This window comes from Eublepharis macularius, chromosome 19 (assembly GCF_028583425.1).
Source record: "Eublepharis macularius isolate TG4126 chromosome 19, MPM_Emac_v1.0, whole genome shotgun sequence".
Lineage (NCBI taxonomy): Eukaryota > Metazoa > Chordata > Lepidosauria > Squamata > Eublepharidae > Eublepharis > Eublepharis macularius.
In genome coordinates, this window is record NC_072808.1 from 13,531,556 (window position 1) to 13,545,635 (window position 14,080).

General features: G+C 43.7%; 1 protein-coding gene across 1 annotated transcript; it reads right to left on the reverse strand.

Moving 5' to 3' along the window:
- Positions 1–13,419, reverse strand: LOC129346226 (oxidoreductase HTATIP2-like). The gene is made up of 6 exons (XM_055003559.1): positions 13,334–13,419; positions 9,991–10,192; positions 7,565–7,672; positions 5,277–5,414; positions 3,612–3,673; positions 1–2,008 (listed from the first exon to the last, which is right to left on the reverse strand). Exons 2-6 carry the CDS (start codon positions 10,189–10,191, stop codon positions 1,792–1,794), a joined length of 726 nt encoding a protein of 241 aa, XP_054859534.1. The 5' UTR covers position 10,192; positions 13,334–13,419; the 3' UTR covers positions 1–1,791.
- Positions 13,420–14,080: the final 661 nt, after the last annotated feature.

Genomic DNA, 14,080 nt, shown 5'->3' on the forward strand with positions numbered 1-14,080 from the left:
TAAAACTCCTTCTTCAAGGCAAATCTTCAAAACTTGGGATTTTTCAGGTGTCTGTTCCTGCTGGTTTTTAAATGATGTTTTTAATTATTGATACTATGATACCACTGTGGCACTTTATGAAAGAAAAGCAGGAATCCAAGTTTATAAAATGCTATCAATGAGGCAAAAGGAGGAAGAGGCAGCAGCCAGGCACCCTTTCATCATGCTTGGATGGAAACTTTGCTAAAATTATATTTTAGTTGTCTGTTACCATTAAAGTCAGTGGCAAACACAATACACAAAATAAATAAAGTTGTGGTATAATATAATATCAATGCAGTAGAAACAAGGTGCCGTTTAAAATAAACAACTCTTTATTAAATAGATAGGTTCATGGAAATGGACATTGATTTTAAAGGAAAATATCAAATCCGAGAACTATCGGAGTATATGTTAATATCTCCAAATGCACACAGATTTCATATCCCATGGTTAGATGTAATTTTTAAAAAATATGAAAATTACTAGACAAGTTTAATTTATTTCATTTTTAATTGAAGTTTCTGAATAACATCTCTTCGTTTATTACAATTTACTCTTGATCCATTTCTAGACGTTCTTCTTTTGACAAAGTTCCCTGCAAACGTTTTGCCTGAGTATCACAACTAAGGTAGTGCTAATCTACTAGGGAATGTTTTCATACTGCCAAAATACCCAGTGCCCGCAGGATTCCCTGATTTGTACAACCACATCATACACAATGTTTTCCCTGCAAAGGTTTACACTGTCACATGTGTAGCTTATGCAAGTATCTATTTTTGCCCTGGGTACATTTATTGGGAACTTGTAGGCCCTATGTATTTCAGTGTGTAAGTGAAGGAGAAATGCTAGTGAAGGAGAAAGATTCATGGAACTCCTAAAGTCAGCTTTACTGGAGTCCTTAGAGCCAAACTCTCAGACTACAGCAGAATACTGGCTGTTTCCACACGTTGAATAATGCACTTTCAATGCACTTTAGTTATCTTTTAGAAGTGGATTTTTTATTCCACACATGGAAAATCAGTTACAAATGTTCACTAAAGCGTATTGAAAGTGGATTATCTAACGTGTGTGGAATCAGCCACTGTTTTCTTGTCCAGTCTCTTTTAAAGAGGATGTGAGAATGGCATGCTGTAAAGCACATGGGTAGGACATCCTGAACGCCACATGTTCTCATCTTTCCTTCCCTAGGCCCTCTCACAGGAATTTTCCTGTCAGATAGGCTCATTTCTCATATTTAAGTCTGCTTCTGGAAAGGTTTATCACTGCCTACCCGTGGATCCTTTTAAATTTTACCCTCCTTAAGTTTTAGACACGCTTAGGGTTTGGTTTAGAACTGAACAGCTGGAAAACTCAGAGCTGATCTTCAAGCAACAACAGGCACTGAGGCATCTCGTTTTACCCTACGTATGATGGCAAGAAAAGATTCATACAAAACTATAGATCCGCAATGGGTCACACGGCACAAAAAGCCACAGTCCCATGGACTGCCTTGATGTGCTGGGAAATTTTTTTAATGATCCCTATGAACCAATCAAAGTTGAGCATTTGTCCTTTTTGGTAATTCCCAATATTATTCAAAATGGCGTCCATGGGAAATATGGTGGGTTGCTGGGTTACCATGGAAACACAGAAGAATAGTTTCAAGGAAATATGGAAGGCCTCACTATTTGAGGGGTGGCCTCCAGGGAAAGGAAAGATAAACAAGACTAGAGTATTGGAATTGATAGGCTGTCTTTCACCAGCTATGTCACCCAGGAACAAGCCCCCCAACTACTTAGTGTTTCCTAGGGCATGTATGTCGGCGTTCTCCAGCACCTCCACCTTCTGGTTATCCTTTGCTGGCATCACTACAATGTTTGCCATTGCCCGGGCCACAGTCACTGTGGAGATGGAGTAAAATGTGGGGAATATGTAGGCTACCGCTCCAAGGACTTGCCTGGCCATCCACTCGGCAGGACGAGATTCCTGACGATCGCACAGCAGCAATCTGTAGGAGGGAAGAGGAGATGTGGGTCAAAAAACAGGTTCCGCCCAGTTTTATGGAGTGACTAGCTCTTAGGGAGATGAACTAGTATTGAGAAGCACAAGGCAAGAGGGGAGGGTGTAGGTGTGTCAGGTGGATGAGACATCATAGCCATTGCTACCATTTTCTGGCAACACTCAGAGCAGTGAGTTGTGAGGAGCAGCTGACTCAGAAGTACGATGGATAAGAGATTGATTTTCAGATGCGATCTAAATATCCACCTCTAAGGGCCAAGCTACACATGACGAATGACACTTGAACGGCAAGTGGATTGAGTAGAGGGCAAGTGAACAGGGAGAAATACACTTGCCATTCAAGTGTCATTCGTCATGTGTAGCTTGGCCCTAAGTCACAAAATGGAACCTATATCATGGCACCATTATCACTTCAGAAGAGTTCATCTGTGGAAAGAGCAACCTGCTCAACTAGACTCTATCTCACCTGCCCGGATTAGGATTCAGGTCTACTTTATATAGCACCAGAGCATTGTGGGAAGTAATGACCATCGTGGCTATTCCCGCATGATTCTAGAGGTAATGGCAGCCGTGTTGCTCAGGTGCCATGTCAAGTGGACCTGTGTGACCTCTTGCCACTCCGAGTCTCCTCCCCTCACCCCCACTCCTGGCTGGTGGGGGCAAAGCATGGGGAATGGGCCCAGGAGCTCTGGAGGGTGAATAAAACAGCAGAATATTGCAGGACAGACACGTGTGTGTTTAGCTTCTAAGAAACAGTTTACTTCTCAAATAAAGGGAAAGGGTTAGATGAAAAGAAAATAACAGCCGAACTAAACTCCATCTTACGTCTTTGTTCTCTTTCTTTTGTCTTTTTTTTCTCTACTCTTTCATCTCTGTAACTGATCCCTTGAGTGCAGGATAGCTTGATTACCCTCCAATATATCGGTTAGCCAATAGTCAATCTTAGGGTCATTTTATTGAGAATAAAACCTCCCCTCCTCTGGTGGGAAGAGTCTAATTTTCACCTAATTAGCTCTATATTAAACTTGCTATCATTAGCTTACACACACATCATCTTAATTCTTTCATGACATTTGGGATAACACTTGCAAAACCCAACAATGACATGGATGAAGCATTGAACTAAAATCAGGGTTCAGTTCCCTACATAGCCATAAGACTCAGCTAGGAAAGTAATTTTCATTCAAACCTGCCTCACAGCCTTTTCATGCTATTCACATATGCCACCCTATGAACAAGGTGTAAGATTGGCAAAGGGGTGGGCAGAGGGATTATTGAACCCTTTCAGGGACATACAGACAAGATGACATATTATCCTAGATTAAGTAAACCCTCTGGATCTGCATTTATCGTTGTCTTGCCAACTCAGACATAACTGCATGTTGAAAAGGTAAGCCACTGTGGTGTACTGGTTAGAGTGTTGGACCGGGAAGACCCACGTTCAAATCCCCGCTCTGCCATGAAGGTCACTGGGTGCTTTGGGCTAGTCACTGCAGACCCAGCTTCAGTGGCATGATGACCAGTTGTTCAGTGTTTATCCTTCTGGTACACCCATCCATCTCCATTTCACATGCTCTTGATTTGATACTTACGCTGGTCTAAATATGGAGAGGCGGTCAAACCCAACAGCTTTGACCCTGGATTCTGCTTCACCCTGCGGGATCAAACAAAATATAAGGTGTCAGCTTTCAAATACACTCACATAGGGCTGCCAGTGCCCTGGTGGGAGCGGAGGATGCCCCGCTCCCAGCTTCCACCCCTGACCACTACTCACCTGGCCAGTGGGGGTGGGAGAGGCATAGGGAATGGGCCCAGGAGCTCTGGACCACGTGGGAGCATGCTCTGGAGTTTTTCTTGTCACGCTAGGAATGAGGTTATTTTAAGCATGGAGACCTTCACTTCCTTTGTCATGCCATGCACTCCAGGCCTCCTGGACCCATTCCCCATGCCTTTTCCCCCAGCTGGGCAGGTGCATGGTGGTAGGGGGCTGAGGATGGGAGTGGGGAATCCCCATGGGACTGGCAGCCCTAATTACAAGCCATAGATAATGAGCTGACCTACGAATTCATCAGGGGGAGAAGTCCTCCAAAAGCAAAGACTCCTCAGCCTAGAGTGCTTACTAGAGACGGGCACAAACCGAAATACGAACCAAAGTTCATCACGAACCCAGCCAGTTCATGGTTTGGGAACTGATGGTTTGTCAGAGCCCATTTTGGACTAACAGTGACGAACTTTAGGCTGGTTTGTTTGGTTCATTTTTTGATGGGAGCTGCTTTCAAATGCCAGCAGTTTTTTTCAGCTGATGGGAGATCCCCCACTTATCAGCTGAAAAGCAGCTGGCGTTTGAAAGCAACACTTTTCTTGTGGCTTGCAAGCACAAAGAAAAGTATTGCTTTCAAACTTCCTGCCCTGCTTTTGTCACTTGATGGGAGGGGGCGGAGGGGGTTCCCTCCTTCCCCTCCCATTGGGTGAAAAAAGTGGCTGGGTGGGAATTTTGAAACTTTTCTTGCTGTTTGGAAATGCAAACAGTTAGAAAAGTGCTGCGTCTGCTGCTTTGCCTCCCCAGAAGTGACGAACCACAAACTGAATGAACCAGTTCGCAAACTGGGCATATTCATGGTGGTTCATGGTCTGTGGTTTGTCACTTTTTAAGAACTATGAACTGCCATGAACCACCATTTTCCCAGTTCATGCCCATCTCTAGTGCTCACCCATATGAGAATGCATGGTACTGCAGACAATGAGTCAGAGCACAGAAGGCTGATGGAGTACACAAGAAGACATTGAGGAAGATACTGAGGTAATAATTGTAGCATAGAAGGGAATAATGTACCAATTATGTGATTGGTGAATGTTTAGAAAGTGCAATAAGAACACCAGTTACCCATTCTGGGTGAGTCCTCAGAACTCTGAAAGCCAAGCTACAAGTGATGCCTGACACAGGTTGGACACTTGTCAGCTTCCCTCAAGTTTTGATGGGAAATGTAGGCAGCTTTGCGGAATGTTGGACAAGTGATCGTTGAGAAGTCCGTTGGGCAGCAGTCGGAGAGCCAAGCTGCAAGACCAGGACGCCTACATTTCCCATCAAAACTTGAGGGAAGCTGACAAGTGTCCAATCTGTGTCAGGCGTCACTTGTAGCTTGGCTCTGAGTGTCTCTCCACAACTTAGCAATGATCTTGACATCATACCTTTTTTGTTTTTAATCATCAACTTGAACGAGAAACCCTCTGACTAGAGTTTCATTCCTGAGACATACCTTAACTCGCAAGTGAAGTAAAGAACTGTTTGGATCTGCACAAAGAGCTGATTCTAAGACAAAGTGGCGGCACCCGCCAGCTTTGGCTAATTCTGCTGAGTGGTGAACATAATCACGGTCAACGCGTACCAATCCAGCCTGAGGAAATGGAGAAAGTGATTAATTCATCTGGATTTAAATTATTAAAATATCAATATTGCTAATGATAATATCAAGGTTATTTTGCTGTTTTTAATGATGATGAGGATAAGGAGAGGAAGGAAGTAGAAGGCCATTCCTCAGGTTTTTATTAGACATAAAAATTTTACACTCATCACTGCAAAGATTTCTGGGACCCGTAGTATAACAGAGGCTTTGTTCCTTTCAAAGGACAAAGAATTCTTGTTATGCTACAATTCATTGAGGGCCAAGCTACACATGACGAATGACACTTAAACAGCAAGTGTATTTCTCCCTGTTCACTTGCCCTCCACTCAATCCACTTGCCGTTCAAGTGTCATTCATCATGTGTAGCTTGGCCCAATGAGGGAGCATTTGACCTGCTCATTGGCTGTTTTAAATGTTGGTCATTTGCATATTCCTGAACATTCTTTTCTGTTTGAAAACAGCAGTTGTCTCGCTGCCCATCAACTGAGGGCCAAGCTACACATGACGAATGACACTTGAACGGCAAGTGTATTTCTCCCTGTTCACTTGCCCTCCACTCAATCCACTTGCCGTTCAAGTGTCATTCGTCATGTGTAGCTTGGCCCTGAGATTGTTCTGCTGGAACCACCTTTTAGGTAGAGCTTTTAGCCCTAATGAAGACCTGAGGGTCAATCTCCCTAAGGTTGCTGTTGGAATCTGTGCAAGTGTCTTACGCTCAGTCATGAAAGAGTTAAATTGTTGTTCTGTTTGTTTAGTCAGGGCCAAGCTACACATGACGAATGACACTTGAATGGCAAGTGGATTGAGTGGAGGGCAAGTGAACAGGGAGAAATACACTTGCTGTTCAAGTGTCATTCGTCATGTGTAGCTTGGCCCTCAGATAGCTAGTTAGCATAGGACCACTTAGGCCTCGAGAGAAGTTCCCGCCAGAGAAAGTGGGAGTCTTTAATCTTAATGAGGGAATCCAGGATTGTCTATTGGATGAGCCAGTTTATTGGGGGGCAATTAGCTAGCAACATATACTAAGGTTTTATTGCTCTTTGTTCAGTCTGCTACAACACCTCTACTACTTCACTAGACCATGCAGTCTAAGCTTTTCTCTCTCTAGTACCTAGTTGAGACTATCAAGATGTAGTCAGAAACTGTTTGTTGTTTTTCCTACCAAATGTACCCTTTTTACCCTATTATGTAGTAAAGTATTTTTATAGAGCTAGAATCACAGAAGTCTGTCTTATTTCCGCTGTGCTATTATCAAACTCTGCTACTCTGCAAACTTATCATCATCATCATCATCATCATCATCATCATCATCATCATCATCATCATCATCTCTCGTTGCTGCTGCAACTTATACCAACAGTTGCCAACCCCTCTGGCCTGCATCCGCCACTCAGCTGGCTTGTGGGAGAAGAAGCAAGGGGAGTTACTGGCTAACAGCACAATTTTCCAGGTGATTCCATGATATCTCCAGTGACTTTGCAATGTCATTTCCTGAATGCCTGGAAGTGACGTCATCCTGTCACAGAGTGAAGTGCTGGTATCTAGGGCAAACCCACAGAGTTTCTGCCCAAATACCAGAGTGGTTCTGATGTGATGATATTGTTATTGGAAATGATATCATCACATTTTTGGTAAGAATTCCCCTGGCTGGCCATCCTCCGCTGGTTGCCAAGGACGACCTAGCAACATTTCCCCCTTCATGCCCCTTCTTTAAACAGCTGCTGATGGAAGGTGCTTGCACAGGGGACTACCTTTAACTTTACGATGGAAGGTAAACTTTAAGGAAAGGGGCCAGCTTGGCACAGGCTAAGATTATTTATAAACTCAGCCAAGGTACAAAAAGATTTAGGGTTAAATTGTAAAAAGACTGGGGCATGTAAGAGTTTCTCACACCCACTTCCAAAATTCAGCATATATCTTGTATCGGAAAGAGAGCCATGCAATCTTCCCAGAGTCTGCTCCCATTTCATCCTCAAACTCAGTAGGAAGGAAAGCAGTTCTTACACTCACCCAGGTTCATCCCCCCCAAATTCTACGATGGCCATATTCTCTGCATTTCCAGCTCCCCATCTCTCCACCTTCCCTTACTTTCCCCACATATCAAGGACTGTCCTACTCAACAATTAGGCTAAGTTCCTCACCACTCCAGCTTTCCGTATGGTCGTGCCCAGGCAGCAGAATCCAACATCATGGCCTTGGAAGGCAGCAGCAAATTCATCCAGTTTCTCAAAGTCAACAACTTCTTGTTTCTGGGAGGTGGGGCACAAGGTAAGCCAGAACAGGAAAGAAACCATCAAAAACCTTAGATAACAAAGAGGAGACCGGGCACATGCCTGCCTACCCTGCCTGAGAGACCTGACTCAGACCAATCCAGAAGTCTTCATTTAGTTCCAATTGACTGGGATCCAAGTGGTAAAGGAAATGCACTGAGAAAAAGCACTGTTATTTATATGAGGTATTCATCCCTTTGGTACCCCCAATTATAGGCAGTTCTGCTGATTCCCAGACAAACATGAGCAAGCTTTCACTTTCCCTCCTCCAGAAGTATCAGGACTCAGGATTGTATCCTACTCTGTTCAGCAGCTAGGAGCCTTTTTTGGGCATGAATCTTGGGTTGTTTTCACACGTCCTTATTGGCACAGCGCTCCCATGCAATTCTGGCAGCTTTTCCTCAGACTTCCTCACATCTAAATACTCTTTCGTTACCGCCTTTAACACATGTTTATTGGAAACAGTTTCTCTAGTGTTTACTTCTGCTGTGGAATGACAGAGTGGCTTTCCCCCCATTCTTTGGCATATGAATGCTTAAAGTATACTGAAGAATTCTCCTATTTCTGCTCAGTTCCTCCCCTGACGCTCTTTCCTTTTCAGTTCAGCTGGAGAAGCCTCCTTGCAAAATGAGCTGAATGCAACTGCACATGTGCCAAGTTAAAAAAAAAAAACTGAAAGGAGGGCAATTTCAGGCTATGATGATAAAAGCTCCTCTCTCTGTGTGTTATGTGCCTTCAAGTTGTCTCCGACCTATGGCGACCCTATGAACAAAAAACCTCCAAAACGTTCTATCCCTAAGAGACCTGTTCAGATCCTACAAACTGGAGGGTGTGGCTTCTTTTATTGAGTCCAGCCATCTTGTTTTAGGTCTTTCACAGACCTAAAAGCTCCTGACTAGAGATGGGCATGAACTGGAAAAAAATCGAACCATGTGGTTCGTGGTTTGTCAAATTTCACGAACCATGAACCACGAACTTTCACAAACCTGCCCCTGGTTCGCGAACCGGTTCGTTTGGTTTGTGAAAACGTCACATCTAGGTCAGCAAATCATCACTTCCGGGTCAACAGAAGGTCTACAGGAAGTCCATCCCCTGTTGCCCAGGAAACTGATTGATTGGCACCAGGCTGTCTGCAGTGACAAACCAAAAAATGAACCAAATGAACCAACCTAAAAGTTCATGGCGGTTCATCAGAAATGGGATCTGGTTCGTGCTTAATTTTGGTTTGTATTTCGGTTCATGCCCATCTCTACTCCTGACCTCCCCTCAAAAAACCACTTTTGTTAGGGTCTGTTTGAAGGCTGTCCTGCGACCTCACGGTGCACGGTAAGCACTTGTGGGGAGTGTGTGTGGAGGATGAGTTGTTGGAGCGACTCAGCAAAACACACACTTGAAGTGGGAAAAAAAGGCAGGAACGACGGGCTGTGTGGAAATGGCCTCAGCCTAGCAGAAGGTTCCATTTGTCCAGAGGAAGGCTCCATCACTAAGTGAGCTGATTGGCAGGAGCCAATCCAATGACTTCAGCTGCATGAAGTAAGCTTTGCTCAGACCTTGCTCAAGCAGGCTGTGGTTTCCTGGAGGTCCCAGACAGCAGTGCCTTCAATTCCCCTTGGAGTTCTTCAGGGTATGTAGGAAGAAGTACACAAATACCGCTGCACCCCTAAAGCTAAACACTTCCCTGCCACTGACATTCTTTCACCATTTAATACCTAGCTATGATGCATAGAAAAAGCAAAAAGAGATCAATTAAATGAGACCAGGGAAAAAGTGGCACGGCAGGACAGATGAAAACACAAGCCTATCATGGGATTCCAGGTTCAATACCTTCCGACATTTCTGTTTCTGGAAATAGACGTCTCTCTAGTTCAACACTAGCCTAACACCCAGAAAAACATCCCTTTCTACAAACAGATATTGCACACATTTCCATAATGTAAAGCAGGCCTATAATAAGAAAATGACATCGCCAACAGCTTCCTATTCCTATATTGCTCACAAAAATAGCCAGTAAAGAATAGATCTCTTGGTTATCATCAATCACACCGGCTTGTGCAGGATCTTTCATATCAGTCTACTCTAATGAGCAACCAATCCGCAACAGGGCACAGATTGCATTTTGGCACACATTTTCACCAAACCAATTCCCATCCAGATCTGTGGACTGGTGGAAGTGCAAATATGCCTTTGAACTGGGCACAACTGACTTTGCTATGTGAATCTGAACCAGAGGCACAGTTGGTAAAATCTCCAGCTGCACGGTTGCCCAAGCTCCTAGAAATTGGTCAGTGCTCTCTTACCACATTGCTGTAGAATGACCCTTCCAAATCCAGCTTTCTCCGGCCAATCAGTGTCACCTTGGAGAACAGTTGCTGCCTCAGGATTTTAGTAAGCACTTCCTTTCCAGTTTCACCTGAGGCTCCCAAGATGAAACATGTTTGCTTCTTGGCCCGGAAAGTTTCCCGGAGCTTCTTAAGTTCTTCTGGATTGAGGGCAGCCATTCTGTGTAGGGTTTGTGGGGGGTGAAAAGATGGGAGGTATTTGTTAGGTAAGAAAACCACTTTCTGAAAGCTTCACATGAAGATCTATGGGTGTCCGCAATATTTGGGATAAGGCCATGGTTAATTTTTGAAGAAAGATGCCAGAAATCATTTATAACTGTTGTCCTTTTCTCTGAAATGGATGCCCTGCCTGTTGAATTCCAGGTTCATGCAGGCTAGCCATGGTTATTAATTGTTGTGGAAAATGCATCTGTACACATTCACAGTCCCTCTTTCATTTGTTACCACCACAATTAGTTGGTCATTCAGCAATCTTCTAAACAGGGGCCTCCAACCCTGTTGAATCTGTGGACACTTGGAATTTTGAGAACAAGTGGTGGCAGCCATGGAGGACCAGGCCAATCACAAACAGCTGTGACAGCTCAGTCCAATCACAAAACATTGGGAGGTTAAAAATAATTAAATAAGTTCTATGTCGAGCATCCTCCTGTGATGGAGATAGCCATTTCCAAATGGGTGCTACCTAAGATACAAAGGCAACTACTTCCTCAGATGTCAGGATGGGCTATTGCTTTGATCTAGAAGCAGATGGGGTGCTAGGAAATTCAGTGATGAGCAGGGGTCATTTCGTAGAAAAAGAGCTGGAGGAACTAATTAACATAGCTCATTAGCATAACCCATTAGCATATGCCACACCCCTTGATATCACCTATCCTGGCTGTTTTGGACCCAATCCTGGCCATTCAGGGCTGAAATTGGGGCCAAAATAGCAAAAGGGGGCTGAAAATGGCCGAAAAGGGGCCCAAAATGGTCAGGATTGGGCCACTGCTGAGTGGGAGAGTGATCCACCACCACCCGTCAGAGGCCCGATCCGGGCTGTTTCGACCCCAATCCGAGCTGAAACAGGCCCAAAATGGCTGAGAGTCTGGTGGGCGGGGCCACCTGACATGTGACCTCTTTGGGGAACTGCCAGAACTGCATTTCTGTGCGTTCCCTCTCAAAATGAGCCCTGGTGATGAGGCACCTTGAGATCAATAAGCACCATACTGGGTATCACTATTCTGTTCGTAAGGCTTGTTGGACATATTAAACAGAAATCAGTGAAAAACAGCACTACGCAACTCAAAAACGAAAAGAATAAATCAAAATGTGTGTCATGGAACAGAGTGGCGTTTCAAACAACCTTACAATCAGAAGAGGACAAAGGCAAAATAAATTCCAGAAAAGCAGCAATAAAAAAATCAAGGCCTTTCCAACTGTTAAAAAACACTAATTGTAGATAGTTGCAGAACTTCAAAAGGAGAGAAGGGGAAAGAGTTATTACATATTAAACCACAAAACAAGCCACTGCTCAGCTAACAACAAAGCATCAAACAAACAGTGAATGAAAAGCCTGAGGAAGCAAATATATTTTTTGCAGGTGCCCGCCAGTGCCAGGTGAGTGACTGAGGCTTGGTCTAGACATGTTTCAAAATAAGGTAGGAAAAAGATAGTGAAGCCTTGAAGTGGCAGAATAGACCAGACCACTTTGGGATGGAACAGTTTAATATTTATCAGTGTTCCCCTCCACTGAGGGCCAAGCTACAAGTGACAAATGACACTTGAACGGCAAGTGTATTTCTCCCTGTTCACTTGCCCTCCACTCAATCCACTTGCCAGGCAAGTGTCTTTCGTCATGTGTAGCTTGGCCCTGAGCCAATTTGGTGCAGTGGTTAAGAGAGACAATCTGGAAAACCAGGTTTGATTCCCCACTCCCCCACTTGAAACCAGCTGGGTGACTTTGGGTCAGTCACAGCTTCTAGGAGCTCTCTCAACCCCATTCACCTCACAGCATGTTTTGTTGTGGGGATAATAATAACTTACTTTGTAAACCGCTCTGAGTGGGTGTTGAGTTGTCCTGAAGGGCGGCATATAAATCAAATGCCATTATTATTACTAATAATTCCCTCTATGTGGAATATTTGTACAGAATTTGAAAGACTGAAGTAGAACTTTTCTCCCTAGTGAGCTTTTTCTAAAAAAATATTTGAGGAGATTCTTGATAGGGAACCTTAAAAATGTAACATTTTCTGCCCACCGTCTCCAGAATGCCACAAAAAAAGCCAACGTGCCCGGTTGAGCACTGACAATGAAAATAGGGCTTATATTATGACTAAACTCACAACCTGAAGAGAAAGAGTGGGGAGGGAAACAGGAAATGCCAGAAGTATGGTAGAGTAGGATGAATTGTTTCCATATTGTTTTAGAAAGCTGCTAGACTACCATTTAAACAGCAACAAAAATCAAACTTAACGAACCTACTAAGTGGGACAAAGTTAATGTTCAGTGGTGGTAAGGGAAATGGCTACTGTGGGGGATCAGGGCAGGAAAAATGGCGTCAATGTGCAAGGAACTGGGAAAATCTAGGCTTTTCAGTCCCCACGGGATTCAGTCTTTCCTAAAGCATTTCAGTAAAGTAAGGGGGTTTTCATATGGGGTTTTTGGTGCAGCTTATTGGGTTTCCGCTCTCTTACACGCAGTATCATTTGCTGTTGCTGTCGCGTTTTTTTAAAAAAAGTTTTCCCCATGTATTTTCAGACATTGGCTGCTTCTGCACATGTTGGAAGTCGATTTTCCTGGTTTATACAGGAAAACCCAGTGGCAAATGATTACTAAAGAGCATCGAAAGTGTATTATCCAGTGTGTGTGGAAGCAGCCCCCAAAACATGGGAAAATCTGGAATAAGAACTGGGAGACTGCCCATCAAACTAGGGCTCTTAAGAGGATTTCTCTTAATTCCTCTTTACCCAATTTCTCCCCTGAAATCCAACCATCCATTCCCTCTCCCCTTCTTTTTATGAATTTGGAGTCGGTTTCTAATCAACTCTGTTTTGATCGAAGAGAGATTTGAAGAGAAAAAGTTCTTCAAAGAGAAATCATAGAGAAAAGAAAGAGAAATTATTCTTTTAAAAGGGAAAAAAGAATAAGAGGAATCAACGGCTGTATCTAAAACAGTAAATTTCAGAAAAAGAAATTCCCTTCCCCATAACACCACTACGACCAGCAAATGTTCTCTCTTTTACTCCTTCCAAAGAAAACATGCCAGCTGCTGTTACCAAATCTTGCCCCCTTGTTCCAAAGAAAATGTGCCAGCGAATGTTACCAGTGCTTTCTTCCCTTCTTCTCCTTCCAAGGAAAACGTCAGCTGTTTATAACCAAATCTTGCTCTCCCCTCTCCTTCTTCCAAAGAAAACACTCCAGGTGCTATTACCAATTCATTTAGGTTGCCTGGCATGAGCAAACAAGTTAGGCAGGAATGGGCAGGAATGCTACTGGCATATCTACGTGAACAGAATGTGGCAATTGTTACAGAATGTCCATCTATCCATCTGTCCGTCCATCTATCCTCCCCACAGTAGGAAACAAAATATTCACCTGGAGGGGGTCTTAACTTTTAATGTACTGCTACTACCAAACTTGGAAAATTATCGTACAACGCAATGCTTCTCAGCCACATTAAAAAGTAGCACATCAGAACAGCACTCCAGACAATGGGCATTGTATGTGCATGTAGAAAAGAGCAAGAGTCCAGTAGCGCCTATAAGACTAACAAAGTTTGTGGTAGGGTATGAGCTTTCATAGGGCCAAGCTACACATGACGAATGACACTTGAACGGCAAGTGGATTGAGTGGAGGGCAAGTGAACAGGGAAAAATACACTTGCCATTCAAGTGTCATTCGTCATGTGTAGCTTGGCCCAGAGTTCCAGGAAAAGCCCACAGGAAAACCCATGCTCATAAATGCCCACATGGAAAAATGCCCACACGGAAAGAAACCCACATGGAAATAATATTTTTTATTACTTACACCTTTTAAAATTGAATTGCAGAACTTTGGGGATATATGCTGT